Genomic DNA, 14,192 nt, shown 5'->3' with positions numbered 1-14,192 from the left:
TGACGTCCCGGCCGGAGCCTGGTTTGCGTCCAGAGGCGGACTGTTTACAGGACAGCGCGGCCGCCCGCGCGCCTCCTTCGCCTTCGCTCCGCGGTAACGCTCCGCAGGTCTGCCCGGGCCCCCGCGGGACCGTCCGCGCCATCACGCGGGGCACGCGGCCTCCGCCCGGCTCCGGGCCCGGCCCCCCGCGTGGTCAGCCCGCGTCGGGGCTGGCAGTGCGGACGGGCTGGGGACCCTGCGTGGGGAGCGAACGGCCTCGGGTGGAGGGCAGCGGGCCGCGCAGCCCGAGCCGCTGCCGGCCCAGAGGACGGGAGCTGGCGCCCCGTGGAGTGTCGTGGACGCAGAGGCCGAGAGGGGCACGGGGTCTGTGGCTGAGCCGGACGGACAGTGAGGAGCCAGGTGCCCGGGGACCGAGGTCCAGCCCGCGAAGCGAGCCCAGGGCCCAGCGGGGGCGCTGACAGCACAGGAGCCTCTGGGTGGGCTCACGGCTGGGGTCCTGGGGTGGCAAAGCTGAGGGCTCCTGGCCCCTCCCCTCCCACCTGCCCTCTGACCTACGGGCGCTCCACCCGCCGGGACCTTGGGCTGCGGGGGCTGCTCCGGGCTGGGCCCTGCTGTGGCCTCCGAGTCCCTCCCCCTGCCCCCAGTCCCTGCAGGCTCCCCGAGGCCCCAGAGGCCATCTTGCCCAGCACCAGTCCCTGGGGCTCTGTCCTGGGGCCATACGGCCACGCCCGGGGACCTCCTGCTCAAGCGGAGGCCCTCCACTGCCTGGCACTCAGGCCCTCCTGGGCGCCAGCCGGGGCACACCACACCCTGCACCCCGCCTGACCTGACCCGGATCCCTAGGGGGTCAATGCCTTCGCCCCAGGACCATCCAGGTAGGGTGGCTTCTCGGCTGCGCCCAGGCTCCTGACCCCCTCGTTCCACCCGGAGACAGAGCCGGCGCCATACCCACCCGCCTCCCTGCCCCTCGGCCCACTGGACCCAGGCCTCTGCTGGCCCCTTCCCTGGGGACACTCGGGACAAACGGCCTGCTGGCTGCTCTTTCCCTCCTCTTTTCCTTCCCCTGCTTGTCATGGTGGCAAAACACATACAACATAAAACTCGCCATCTTTGCCACATCTCAGGGCACCCTCGGCAGGATTAGGCACGTTCACACCGTCTGCAGCCATCCCACCGGCTCCAGAGCTCCGCATCTCCCCAGACTGGAGCCCCGTGCCCCTAAACACCCTCCCCCGCCCCTCCCCATCCCGGGTGCCCCCACTCACTCCCTGTGCCCATGGATCTGGCAGCTCCAGGCCCTCCTGGGAGGGGTCACATAGCGTCTGTCCCTCTGCATCGGTCCATTTCCCCAAGCACAGCGTCCTCAGGTCCCCCGTGCTGCAGTGGGGCCATGGTTCTCTCCTTCAAGGCTGAGGGACAGTCCCCGAGTGGATGGACTTGGTTTACCCGTCACCTGTTGAGGAGGTCGGGCCTTTGGGCTGTTGTGAGCGCCGCCACTGTGAAGGTGGGTGCTCAGCGTCTGCTCACTCTTTGGGTCCACCCCTGGGGGTGCGAGTGCCAGGGCCTCTGGAAGCACTGCATCTCATTCTCAGGGGGTCACACTCGGCTGGTCGGAGCACGCTGTGGTCTCCCCCCTGCGCTCCTTCCTGCTTGTACGATGCTGCTGAGATGGCAGTGCCCCGGCAGCCGCTGGCTTCTGCCTCCGAGGACAGACTTGCTGCTAGGACTGCGCGGCGGGAAGACAGCAGGAGCCTGGATCCCTGGCTCTGCGCTGGGGCCTCTGCACACCGGCCTCAGGGGACCCTGCATCCCGACGTGCCTGCACAAGTGTGATTGAGAATTAATTCTATCCTGTTTAAGCCACTGCTGCTGGGGTATTCCTCACACACTGCCCCCTCAAAAGTCATTCCTACGTCTTGAGAAACTTAGAATTAGACTTTTTTATTGTAGAAAAGCAGGAGACATGAATGAATGGATGTTAATGGCCCAGTAACGTCCCAGGCGAGGGCTTGCCTTTCCTAGTGCAGTGCTGGAGGTCCTCGACCAGCACCACCTCTAGGACCACCCTGTCGGTGCCTCCGCGGAGACGACGGCAGCGGAGAGATCGCCGCTCAAAGCTCGAGGAGAGTTTGGAGGCCAGGCTGCCTCCAGAGGGGCGCCCACCTCCCCTGGACGGCTCTGCTCAGCCTCCCTGTCCACGCCTGCTCCCGCTCTGACAGCACCTTCTGCGGCCACCGCTTTGGTGGAGAGCGGGTGCCCCGTCCTCCTGCCCTGCGTTTCTTTCTTTGTAACTAAGTGGATGAACAGTTTTCAGACCCGGTGTTAACCTCTTCTTTGGGTTTTGGTGTTCTGTTAGGTTTTGAGTTTGCTAGATGTTCATGGTTAACAAACTTTGACAGGACTGTCACAGGCGTTCACCACACCTGAATTTGTTTGTTATTAATTTAATTTGGCTTATTAAAAAATACCTGTGTTTGTGTTTCTCAGTGACAAAGGGACGCAGGCCCGGGGGAGCAGGTGCAGTGCTTCAGTTGGAAGTGGGAGGCGGAAGGTCGCGGCCTTTACACTGGGAAGCGGGGAGGGGGGGCTCTACGCCCTTATGAATCCCTGCAGCTGGTGGGAAGAGGAGGCTCCCACGTTCGTGGAGGCTCTCAGTTATGCAGTGACCCCCTTCAGCCCCTGCCATGGCTGGAAGGAAACCTCGTCGTCGTCATAGAAAAGAGGTTTGTCCATAGAGCTGCTCATTTCAGCCCCCAGGACTGGCTGTCCTGGAACAAGGGAGGAACGGCCTTTAGGGTGGCCCTGGGAAACGCTAAGGCTGCTGGTGCGCAGAGCTAGTGGCTCCATCCCCAAGAAGGCCTCAAGAAGGAAAGTGATCCTCAGGCTGGTGAGCGTGTGGGTGCCTGGACTCCGTGGGAGCAGACGGCCGGGGCCCAGGTGGAGGCCTGGCCATCCCTGTGTGCCAGCCCTGCCCCCACCCCCACCCCAGAGCAGCCTGAGTGGGTGGCAGATCCTGGCGATCCTGGGGCATTCTGCCAAGGGCATGGCTGGGGCGTCCAGGACTGGGTGCCTCCCAGTCTGCGTCTCTGTGCTCTGGTCCTGCAGCCCTGCTGTGTGGGGAGAGGCAGTCAGCGCGGATGTGCACGGCTGAGCTGTGCGTTGCCGCTGCAAGGCCCAGCCACCCCTGTGCAGCCCTCCTGTGGCTGGCCACACAGGTTGGTGAGTGGTAAAGGCGCCCATGGTGCGTCTTCCTTTGCATGACACCTCAGGCTGGCCAGTCATGCTCACCCAGCATGGAAATGCGCTGTTCTCCATCCTGGGTGCCACCGCGGTCCTCTGAGGGGATAGCCCTTTGGTTATGAAGGAGCAGAAAAAGAAACTCTTCAATGCACTGGATATTCTGGACAGAAAGAGGACATGGGGAGGCGCCACCGTTTCCTCCCTGCCAGAAGCCTCTCCCCTCTCCTGCCATGGCTGATGAGCTGACCGTGGGGGGCTTCAGAGAGGACTGCAGACACCGTGCATTCAGATGGAGGCAGAGTACAAGTCCCCACGGCTGAGCTGGAACCAGCTGTCAAATGTTCCATGCAGGGGTGTCCCCAGGGCAGGTAGGAAGCAGAAGACCCCACCCTGGACAGAGTCAGGGCTGCAGTGATGGTCTGGGCTGAGGTTTTGGCCCTCCCACCCTCCATCCTCCACCACCTGACCCTGTGCGCCTCCCTCAGGGGTCCTGGGGCTCCCACCTCAGGCCCAGCCCCTGGCGATCCCCGGCCCCACAGCCCTGGTGTGCCTGTGGTTGTCCCTGGGGATGTGATGGCGGGCGCTTTCCTGCAGCAGTCCTGCTGAGCCTGGCTGGACCTCAGGCCGCAGCAGCTCTGCTGGTGTGCAAGCTGAGCCCCTGCTGTGGGCCCCGGAAGGAGGAGTCTGCAGAAACCTTTTAAGGATGTTGGGTTTTGGTTTTTAAATGCGTCAAAGGCATGACCGGAAGGCCAGACTTTGGGAGATGCATCAACTTGGTGTTGGTTTCCTTGCTTTATCTGGACGGCCTAGGAGAGGAGGGGTGTTTCATGGGGCCCAGAGGTGCCAGACTAGCTGGGAACAGGGCTCCTTTAAGGGCCGAGGTCTCCTGCAGACCCCGGACCCGGGAGGTCAGCTGGTCACCCCTTCGACAGAGCGTGTCTTCCTTCCACGGGCGTCCCCTGCCGTTTGCACGCGCTGCCACCAGGTGGCGCCCTCGGCCCCACGGGCTGGGCTGCGGCCGAGCCCCGGCCGCACCTGCAGTCAGCTGGTTAACGGGGTGTGCCCTCCGCTAGCACTGCCCAGTAGGTGTGAGGAACGGACGCAGCGAGAATGAAACCTGAGACAGTCGTGGTGAGGACCAGAGCCTACCAGGACACAGATGCCCCGGAGTGATGCAGCACCAGGAGGGTGCAGATGCCAAGGGGGCAGGGAGGCCACCCCGAAGCCAGCAAAGGCGGAGCGGACCTGCGGGCCAGCGCTCAGGGAGCGAGGCCCCGGGCCATGGAGGGACAGGCGGCGGACGCCACGGAGACCTGGGGGGTGGCACACCGCCCCGACCACCGCGGCGCACGGCGGGGAGGGGCTGGCTGACCGTGTGACCCCAGGCGAGGTGCCCATCCCCTCCCAGGAGCTGAGTCAGCCCTGCAGAGCTCAGCGAGGAGGTCAGCGCGCAGAGGTCAGGGCCGGGGAGGCCGTCGCTTCCACCAGGCCCTGCTCCCCGGAGGGAGGGCCCGGGACCGGCTCCGAGCCCGCAGCCGGGGCCAGCCGACGGCCTCCCTCCGCGCCAGCCTGGGCCAGGTCCCCGGGGAGCGGATGGCGGGGTCCAGGCCGTCCCTGCCAGAGCCCGCGTTGGTTGGGCGCCTCCCTGGCGGTACACACACCCGGGGCTGGCGGGCGCCAGGGGGCAGCCGCGGACCTCCCAGCGCTCCGCTCCCGCGGCGGGTCGGTCCCCAGCCCTCAGGGCCGCGGCTGCGGCTGGGCCGGTTGTGCTGGGTGCCGGGCACGGCTCAGCAGGAGTGACCCCGCAGCGGTGCCCTCACGGGAGTCTGCGCAGGGCCGAGACGCTGTCACCCTGGAAGCAGCCGCGCTGACCTCAGTTTACAGGCGAAGAAACTAGGGCCCCAGAGGTCACATGATTGCCCAAGGTCACGTGACCCCGGGGAGGCCCCCGTGGGATTTGACCCAGGCAGCGGTTCTACGAGAGAGGCTGGGCATCAACACCTCGTGGCCTGCGCCCCCCCCCTTAGGCACATCCTGCAGCCCCCACCCCACGCTGACAGGCTGTGTACAGGGTGCTCCCTGCAGCTGTGCCTGGGTGGGAGGGTGGGGCACGGGCGCCTCTGGGGCGGCGGGGAGGCAGGGCCCATCGCAGCCCAGAAGAGTGCGGGGCAGCAGTGCGGGCGGGTGTTCGCACACTCCCACCTGTGGAATTAAAAATGCACCTACACACACACCCAGAGATAAACACACACCCAAAGAACAGAAGGTGGCTGCTCGAGGCGAAATAGGGGAAGGGGACGAAGCGGTGCCAACACCTTGGGCCGGCCGCCCTCCCTCGCTCCGCCCTCTGCCCTTCCCTCCTTCCTCTCTCTCTCACCTACCACTCCGCATTTCCCCCACCCCCCAACTTCGATCCTCTCTTCCTATGAGTTGGACTTTATTTTTCAGCTTTCACACAGAACTGATACCCTGCAACATTTGTCTTCTCTGACTTATTTCACTGAGCATAGTGCTCCTCGGGTCCACCATGTTGGAATATATGCCAGAATTCCTTTCTTCTTTAAGTCTGAATAACATCCCATTGTTTATATGCATCACATTTTATCAATCAGTTCATCCGCGTGGGCCCTCAGGTTGTTCCGTGTCTTGGCTGTTGTGAGCTGGGCAGCTGTGGACGTGGGAGCAGATGTCCATTCAGGACAGTGATTTTCTTTCTCTCAAGACGTACACCCAGACGTGGGTTGCTGGGTCACGTGGGGGCTCTCAGTTTTGGGGGGACCTCCATCCTGCTTCCCACCACGGCTCACTGGTTTCCATCCCCACCGGCACGAGGGCGCCCTCTCCTCTGCATCCTCACCAGCGTTTGTTATCCGTCTTTTTTTCATTGATACATAGTTGACATACAATATTGTATTGGTGTCAGACGTACAACACAGTGATCGGACAGTTCTCTCCTCGGCAGGAATTACTGTCTGTCATCATGCAGAGTCATTAAATAGTATCGACTATATTCCCAGGCTGTACTTCCATCCCCCTAATTCATTTCTTATTTGGAAGTTCATACCTCTTCATCCCCTTTCCTTATGTCACCCATCTCCCTGCCCCCACCCCTCTTCACGTCCCCTCTGGCAACCACCAGTTTGTTCTCCATGCTTATGAGTCTATTTCTATTCTTTGTTTATGTGTTCATTTGTTTTGTTTTTCATTTTCCATAGGTGAAATCATATGGTATTTGTCTTTCTCCACCTGGCTTATTTCATTGAGCACAATACCATCTGCATCCATCCATGTTGTTGCATATGGCAGGATTTCTTTCTTCTTAGGGCTGACTCTAATATTCCATTCTGTATACGTCCGCCTCTTCTTTATCCATTTACCTACTGATGGACACTTAGGTTGCTTCCATGTCTTGGCTGATGTAAATAATGTGTCAGTAAACATAGGGGTGCTTATGTCTTTTTGAATCAGGGATTTTGTTTTCTTCAGTAAATTCCCAGAAGTGGAATTGGTGGGTCGTATGGGATTACTATTTTTAGTTTTTTGAGGAACCTCATACTGCTTTCCACAGTGGCTGCACCAGTTTGCCTTTCCACCAACAGTGTAGGAGGTTCCCTTTTCTCCACATCCTTGCCAACACTTTTATTTCTTGTCTTTTGAATGTTGGCCGTCCTAACTGGTGTGAGGTAATATCTCTTTGTGGTTTTGATTTGCATTTCCCTGATGATTAGCGATGTGGAGCATCTTTTCATGTGCCTGTTGTTCATCTGTATGTCTTCTTTGGAGAAGTGTCTGTCCAGGTCCTCTGCCCATTTTTAAAATTTGATTATTCATTATTTTGGTGTTGAGCTCTATGAGTTCTTTATGTACTTTGGCTGTTAGCCCTTTATTGGATATATTGTCCCATACTGTAGGTTGCCTTTTTTTTACTTGAAGTATAGTTGATCTACAATCTTATATTGGTTTCAAATATACAACACAGTGGTTCAAAAGTTACCCACATTATTAAATCCTCACCCCAACTAGTGAGGTTACCATCCTTCCACACAGGAAGATGTTACAACCTTTTTGTGCTACTGATGGTGTCCTTTGCTGTGCAGAAGTTGTTTAGTTTGATGTCGTCCCACTTGTTCATTTTGCTTTTGTTTCTCTCACATGGGAGAGGTGTCCAGATGTTTGCATTTGTGGTCGTTTGTTCTGGAAGCCACAGGAACCCTCACAGAGCAGGTGGGCATGGCCTCAGAGCCAGGACATGGTCCCTACTGCCTCAGTGACACAAATCAAGGGCTGTGTTATTGTTCAGGAAACGTGTGAGGGAAAATCATGAACTAAAGAAAAAGTACAAAATTATAACATCACTCAGGTTATTTTAAGATTAAATAAACACAATTTCTTTGGGGAAATGGCACAAACAGGAGCCAGGAAGTGACCATGTGCCCAGGATCACCCCTGGCCCTGCAGGGATAAAAGGCCCCCGGGTCAGGAGGAGCCACACCTGAAGTCCTCCCCCTCCCCCTGCTCCTCTGACCTACTCCACTCTCAACCCACCAGAACCATGGGCTGCTGTGGCTGCTCCAGAGGCGGCGGCTCCTGCTGTGGGGGCTGCGGCTCCGGCTGCTGTGTGCCTGTCTGCTGCTGCAAGCCCCCGTGCTGCTGGGTGCCAGCCTGTTCCTGCTCCAGCTGTGGCAAAGGGGGCTGTGGGGCCTGTGGGGGCTGCAAGGGGGCCTGTGGGGGCTGCAAGGGGGTCTGTGGGTCCTGTGGCTGCTCCCAGTCTGGCTGCTGCAAGCCCTGCTGCTCCCAGTCCAGCTGCTGTGTCCCCATCTGCTCCCAGTCCGACTGCTCCCAGTCCGGCTGCTGCAAACCCTGCTGCTCCCAGTCCGGCTGCTGTGTCCCCATCTGCTCCCAGTCCAACTGCTCCAAGTCCAGCTGCTGTGTCCCCATTTGCTACCAGTGCAAGATCTGAGATGCAGACCTCGGACCTCAGGTGAGTCCAGCCTCCCCAGGAAGCTACCATCTCAGTTCTGGGCTGTCCTGCAGACCCGCATCCTGAAGAACGGTGTCCCCGTCACAGTCCTTGGCCTGTCCTGTGCTCCCCTTTCCAGCTCTTCCCCACCACCCACCTGCCCCCTGAAATCTCCTCCATAAGCCCTTTGCCGGATCTGGCTGTGGACGGGACCCTCCCTGTCCCCTGGCTCCCACCCACCCTGGATTTCCCTCCACACCCCATCTGAGCCTTGGAACAGAGATTGGAACTGGGGGGAGAAGCAACCTCTGAGACTCAAGGTCCACCTGGACCTTCGATCCCTTCAAATAAAGTGCTCTGTACCTGCTGGCCTGCTCTCACTGTGATTCTGTCCTGAGATCTCAGCCGGTGGATGCAGCTCTTCCAGATTCTTCGGACATGTTGTGAGTCTGTTGTGTCTCATCTCAGCCCTCAGCTCCGCCGTGGGGACCCAGCAGTGGGGAGACCTAGGACTCTTGCCGAGGGCTCGTGTTCTGTGTAGGGTCGCCAGTCCAGCCCTCCAGTGGCTGCGAGGCTGCTCCTGTTTCGGCGTCTCACAGCCCCTGACCCCAGGCACAGAGCGGGCATACACCTGGGGCAGGTTCTGGGCACAGGTGGCATAGGCAGCACTGTGACCCATCCGTCTGGTGTGACAGGAGGGCCAGCCAGGATGGAGGGCCTCGTTTTTATGCAGGATGCCTGGAGGGCAAAGGAGAGGCAGAGGCGTCGGGGGAGGGGGCCTCTCTGTGAGAGCCTCTGCCCTCAGCCCCTGACCCCCAGGCTGCCACAGCTCCACACCTTGGGGCCAGCCTTGGGCACGGGAAAGGCCTCACACCCTCTGCTTAGCTGCCCTCAGCCAGGAGTGCTGCCTGCTGGCCAGTGGTGCCTGCTCCGTTCAGACCTAATTTGGTATTGGCCTTAACATGACAACACTATTACTAAAAGATAATGATAGTTTACTTTTATTGAGAATCATGTGCCAGGTCCTGAGTTAAATGTTGTGCATACTCTAGCCCAAATGTATAATTAAAACACAGGGACCAGAGGTAAAGAAATTTTCCCCAAGGCACAGAGCCAGGAAGTCCAGACATAAACCGACATCACCTTGTCCCCAAGGACATCTGCCCTGCCTTCCTGGGTGCCAGCTGGCTCGTGCACAGTGTTCTCTCAGAGCAGAGTTCAGCTGGAGCGGAGGCACCCAAAAGGAAAGGAGGTGGAAGAGACACGACAGCATGGGGGCCGGATCCAGGGAACCCACTGCCTGAGCCCACCTTTTGCTGTGAGCTCCCTAGCAGCCAGGGCAAAAAGGGAAGGAGAGGGCAGATGAGCTTTATCGCTGGGGAGGGTGTGGAAGAGTTTACCGAAAAGCACTTACATCCCACTTCGCAGTGAAGAGTCATGTGGGGTGATAGGCCTCAGGAGAGGGGGTGTCCTTGGGTAGGCCCCAGCTGTCTCAGGGAGCCTCGGGGACCAAGTCTCGGCCCTACTGGGAAGTTCTGCACACCACGTCTAACAGCTGAATGAGTCTGTGTGGGGGCCACGGATTTAAAGTCAGTGTTCAGGGAAAGCATGTTCAGTCCACTGTGGAGCAAGGACGTGGCTTACCAAGTTCCTGACTGCAGTGGTCAATGTAAGCATCAACTTGGCGGGGCCGTGGCACCCAGATTGCTGGTCTGACATTGTTCTGGATACTTCTGTGAGGGCGTTTTGGATGAGATGAGCATGTAAGTTGGAGGACTTGCTGCACGGTGATGGCCGTTCCCCAGCCAACGAAGGCCTGAGTAGAACAGGAAGAGAAGGCCGGCTCCCTGAGGGCAGGTGCTCTTCCCAGACAGCCTTTGGCTTCTGGTTTGGCCCCAGAGACCCTCAGACTCAAACGGCTGCCCTGCTCTGAGGCACCAGTGCCGGCCTCCCCCGTCGGACTTGGGCTCGCCGGGCATCCACAGTGCACGAGCCAATGCCTTACAACAGCGTCTCTCTACATGTCCTGTCCTGTCGCTCTGGAGGACGCCAGCTAATGGCTGCAGGGACGCCACCTACAAACTCGCCCGGTGCAGCTGCGGCTCCAGGGCCTCCTAAGCCCCTTCAGCGAGATGCTCTCTTAGGGCAACAGAGGCTAGAGTTCTGCAGGCCTCAGCTAACCAGCCCCGGGGGAGATGCCTGCCCTTGAAAGGCTCTGGCATTGAACCTAAGTGAGCCTGCACAGGCCCCGGGTCCCGCGCTGGGATCTGGGCGCCCCCAGCTATGGAGTGTGTGAGTCGGCGACAGAAGCAGGGTGCCGGGCCTGCCAGGGGGTAATAGATGCCATTGAACAACTGAAAGCCCATGTTAAAGGCAGGCAACCTGGACATCAAGCCCAGGCCTCGAGGGCCAGGGTGTAGGAGAAGGTTACTCTCTGCACGTCTTTTCAGACAAAAGTAAGTACAAGAGGAAGAGTGAACCGAGAGTAAATGTGGGCTCTGGGTGAGGACGAATCAGTGCAGGTTCCTGGCAGTAACACATGTGCCCGCGGGCAGGGCTGTTGCAGGTGGGGCCGTGGGTTGTGGGGAGGGCGTCCAGGAACCCTCTGTACTTCCCACCCAACTGTGCCCTGGGCCAGGAACTGCTCCAAAAAACATAGTCTATTTGGAAATGAAGAAAGAAAGTCAATTAAAAAAAAATAGCTCCAGGAAATGAAATATTTAGCTATAAATCTAACAAAACATACAAAACATACAGAATCTGTACAAGAGAAACCGCACACCACCAGTGAAGAGATGCCTCAGCGGGGGGAGTGCGGGGTCACGTTCCTGCCTTTGAGGACACAACACAGTAAAGGTGTCAACTCTCCCAACCCTGGCATGCAAATTTAATGGGATTCTAGCAAAAATCTTAGCAAGAGTCTTTTGTAGATATACAGAAATTTCATTTGGTCTGTTTGTGAAATTTATGTGGAAAAGGAAAAAAAAAATGAGATGAGCCAAAACAATTTTGGCAAAAATAAATAAAGCCAGGGGCGTGATAGCACCTGCCTCTAAGATTCACTGTGCAGCAGTGTAGACAGTGCGGTCCTGACAGGGAGGACAGTGGATCGATGGCAAAGAGCTGGGTGTAGACACGGATACAAAGACACACCGCTGGTGCCCCACGGAGGCTTAACGGCGGCCAAGTGGAGAAGGGATGGTCTTTTTCAGCAAAGCTGCTGGAATAGTTGAACAGCTGTGTTAAAAACGGCCCCTGACCTAAGCCCACACTTGGTGCAAAATGAACTCGAAACCAACCATACACCTCAGTGTAAATATAAAACCATAAAGCACGTAGCATAGAACACAGGGAGATGTCTGCAGGACCTCGAGGGCTGAGAACGCGTGTGTGTGAGATGCGGGCAGTAACGCCAGTAGGACGCGTCCTATTTGATCACACGGGTCAGGCGGTAGCGCCTCGCTGGACCTGCCCTCGGGAGAGCAGCCAGCCTGCCAGCGGGTAGCAATTGGACACAGGAAATGTATCTCTTTTCCCTTTCTTTTCTGTGCATTTTCTTTATGGAACATTTGGCCCTTGCGGGGGCTTGTGATTATCTCAATAAAGCCAGACTTTCAACGAGGCATATGGGCTCTTCATGGATTTGCTCCCCTGTGAAACTGGAGAAAATCACTTTAAAGAACACAAACAACCATGTAGTCTCTGGAAATGGTCCTGGGCCACTTCCAAGGAAGAAATTACCTCAGTTTCCCCCTTAAGTAACTGGAGAAAGAAGAGTAGATGAAACTTAAGAGAAGCAAAAGGAAGTAAATTTAGAGGAAGGGGCGGAAGATGGCGGCGTGAGTAGAGCAGCGGAAATCTCCTCCCAAAACAACATATATCTATGAAAATATAACAAAGACAACCCTTCCTAGAATAAAGACCAGAGGACACAGGACAATATCCAGACCACATCCGCACCTGAGAGAACTCAGCGCCTCGCGAAGGGGGTAAGATAAAAGCCCCGGCCCCGCGGGAGCCGAGCGCCCCTCCCCCCAGCTCCCGGCGGGAGAAGAGCAGGCAGAGCGGGAGGGAGACGGAGCCCAGGGCTGCCGAGCACCCAGCCCCAGCCATCCGGGCCAGAGTGCAGGGCCCTCGATACTAGGGAAACAGGGCAGCAAGAACAGTGAGCAGGCACTGGAGGCTGGGCGACAGAGGGCATAAGAAAAGCGCGCGACCATTTTTTTTTTTTTGCTTTTTTGCTGCTTTGTTTTGGCGAGCGCTTTTTGGAAGTCTTAAAGGGATAGGGACCCCAATACTAGGGAAACAGGGCAGAAAGACCGACCGGTGAGCAGAGGCCTGAGGCTGGCACTGGAGAATAAAGAAAAACGAACGACCACCTTTTTTTTTAATTAAAAACTTTTTTTTTTTTTAATTAAAAAAAATTTTTTTTCTTTTTTTTTGGTGGGCGTTGTTTTGTTTTGGCGTGTGCTTTTTGGAAGTCTTAAAGGGGCAGGGCGGGTCACTTAATCCAGAGGTAGGGAATCCGGGATCTCTGGGCACCCTAACCCCTGGGCTGCAGGGAGCAGGGAGGCCCCTTACGGAGATAAATAGCCTCCCAGCAGCTCCTGCTCCAACACGACTCCACCATTTTGGAGCAGCTGCCCGAGCCAGGCCACGCCCACAGCAACAGCGGAGATTAACTCCATAGCAGCCGGGCAGGAAGCAGAAGCCCTGTCTGCGCGCAGCTGCGCAGCACAAGCCACTAGAGGCCGCTGTTCTCCCAGGAGAGGAGGGCCACAAACCAACAAGAAAGGAAGTCCTTCCAGCCGTCACTCGTCCCAGTTCTGCAGACTATTCCTACCACCATGAAAAGGCAAAGCTACAGGCAGACAAAGATCACAGAGACAACACCAGAGAAGGAGACAGACCTAACCAGTCTCCCTGAAAAAAAATTCAAAATAAGAATCATAAACATGCTGACAGAGATGCAGAGAAATACGCAAGAGAAATGGGATGAAGTCTGGAGGGAGATCACAGATGCCAGAAAGGAGATCGCAGAAATGAAACAAACTCTGGAAGGGTTTATAAGCAGAATGGATAGAATGCAAGAGGCCATTGATGGAATTGAAATCAGAGAACAGGAACGCATAGAAGCTGACATAGAGAGAGACAAAAGGATCTCCAGGAATGAAACAATATTAAGAGAACTGTGTGACCAATCCAAAAGGAACAATATCCGTATTATAGGGGTCCCAGAAGAAGAAGAGAGAGGAAAAGAGATGGAAAGTATCTTAGAAGAAATAATTGCTGAAAACTTCCCCACACTGGGGGAGGAAGTAATCGAACAGACCACGGAAATACACAGAACCCCCAACAGAAAGGATCCAAGAAGGGCAACACCAAGACACATAATAATTAAAATGGCAAAGATCAAGGACAAGGAAAGAGTGTTAAAGGCAGCTAGAGAGAAAAAGGTCACCTATAAAGGGAAACCCATCAGGCTAACGTCAGATTTCTCAACAGAAACCCTACAGGCCAGAAGAGAATGGCATGATATATTTAATACAATGAAACAGAAGGGCCTTGAACCAAGGATACTGTATCCAGCACGACTATCATTCAAATACGATGGTGGGATTAAACAATTCCCAGACAAACAAAAGCTGAGGGAATTTGCTTTCCACAAACCACCTCTACAGAACATCTTACAGGGACTGCTCTAGATGGGAGCACTCCTAGAAAGAGCACAGCACAAAACACCCAACATATGAAGAATCGAGGAGGAGGAACAAGAAGGGAGAGAAGAAAAGAATCTCCAGATAGTGTATATAACAGCTCAATAAGCGAGCTAAGTTAGGCAGTAAGATACTAAAGAGGCTAACCTTGAACCTTTGGTAACCACGAATTTAAAGCCTGCAATGGCAATAAGTACATATCTTTCAATAGTCACCCTAAATGTTAATGGGTTGAATGCACCAATCAAAAGACACAGAGTAACAGAATGGATAAA

At 56.5% G+C, this 14,192-nt stretch overlaps 1 protein-coding gene across 1 annotated transcript; it reads left to right on the top strand.

Moving 5' to 3' along the window:
- Positions 1–1,979: 1,979 nt before the first annotated feature.
- Positions 1,980–8,920, top strand: LOC130684782 (uncharacterized). Its single transcript, XM_057506749.1, has 2 exons — positions 1,980–3,608; positions 7,789–8,920. The coding sequence occupies exons 1-2, from the start codon at positions 3,579–3,581 to the stop codon at positions 8,380–8,382; spliced, it is 624 nt and encodes a 207-aa protein (XP_057362732.1). The 5' UTR covers positions 1,980–3,578; the 3' UTR covers positions 8,383–8,920.
- The last annotated feature ends 5,272 nt before the right edge of the window (positions 8,921–14,192 follow it).

Source organism: Manis pentadactyla, chromosome 9, assembly GCF_030020395.1.
Source record: "Manis pentadactyla isolate mManPen7 chromosome 9, mManPen7.hap1, whole genome shotgun sequence".
NCBI classification, from domain to species: Eukaryota; Metazoa; Chordata; class Mammalia; order Pholidota; family Manidae; genus Manis; species Manis pentadactyla.
This window is presented reverse-complemented; position numbering and strand designations above follow the sequence as displayed.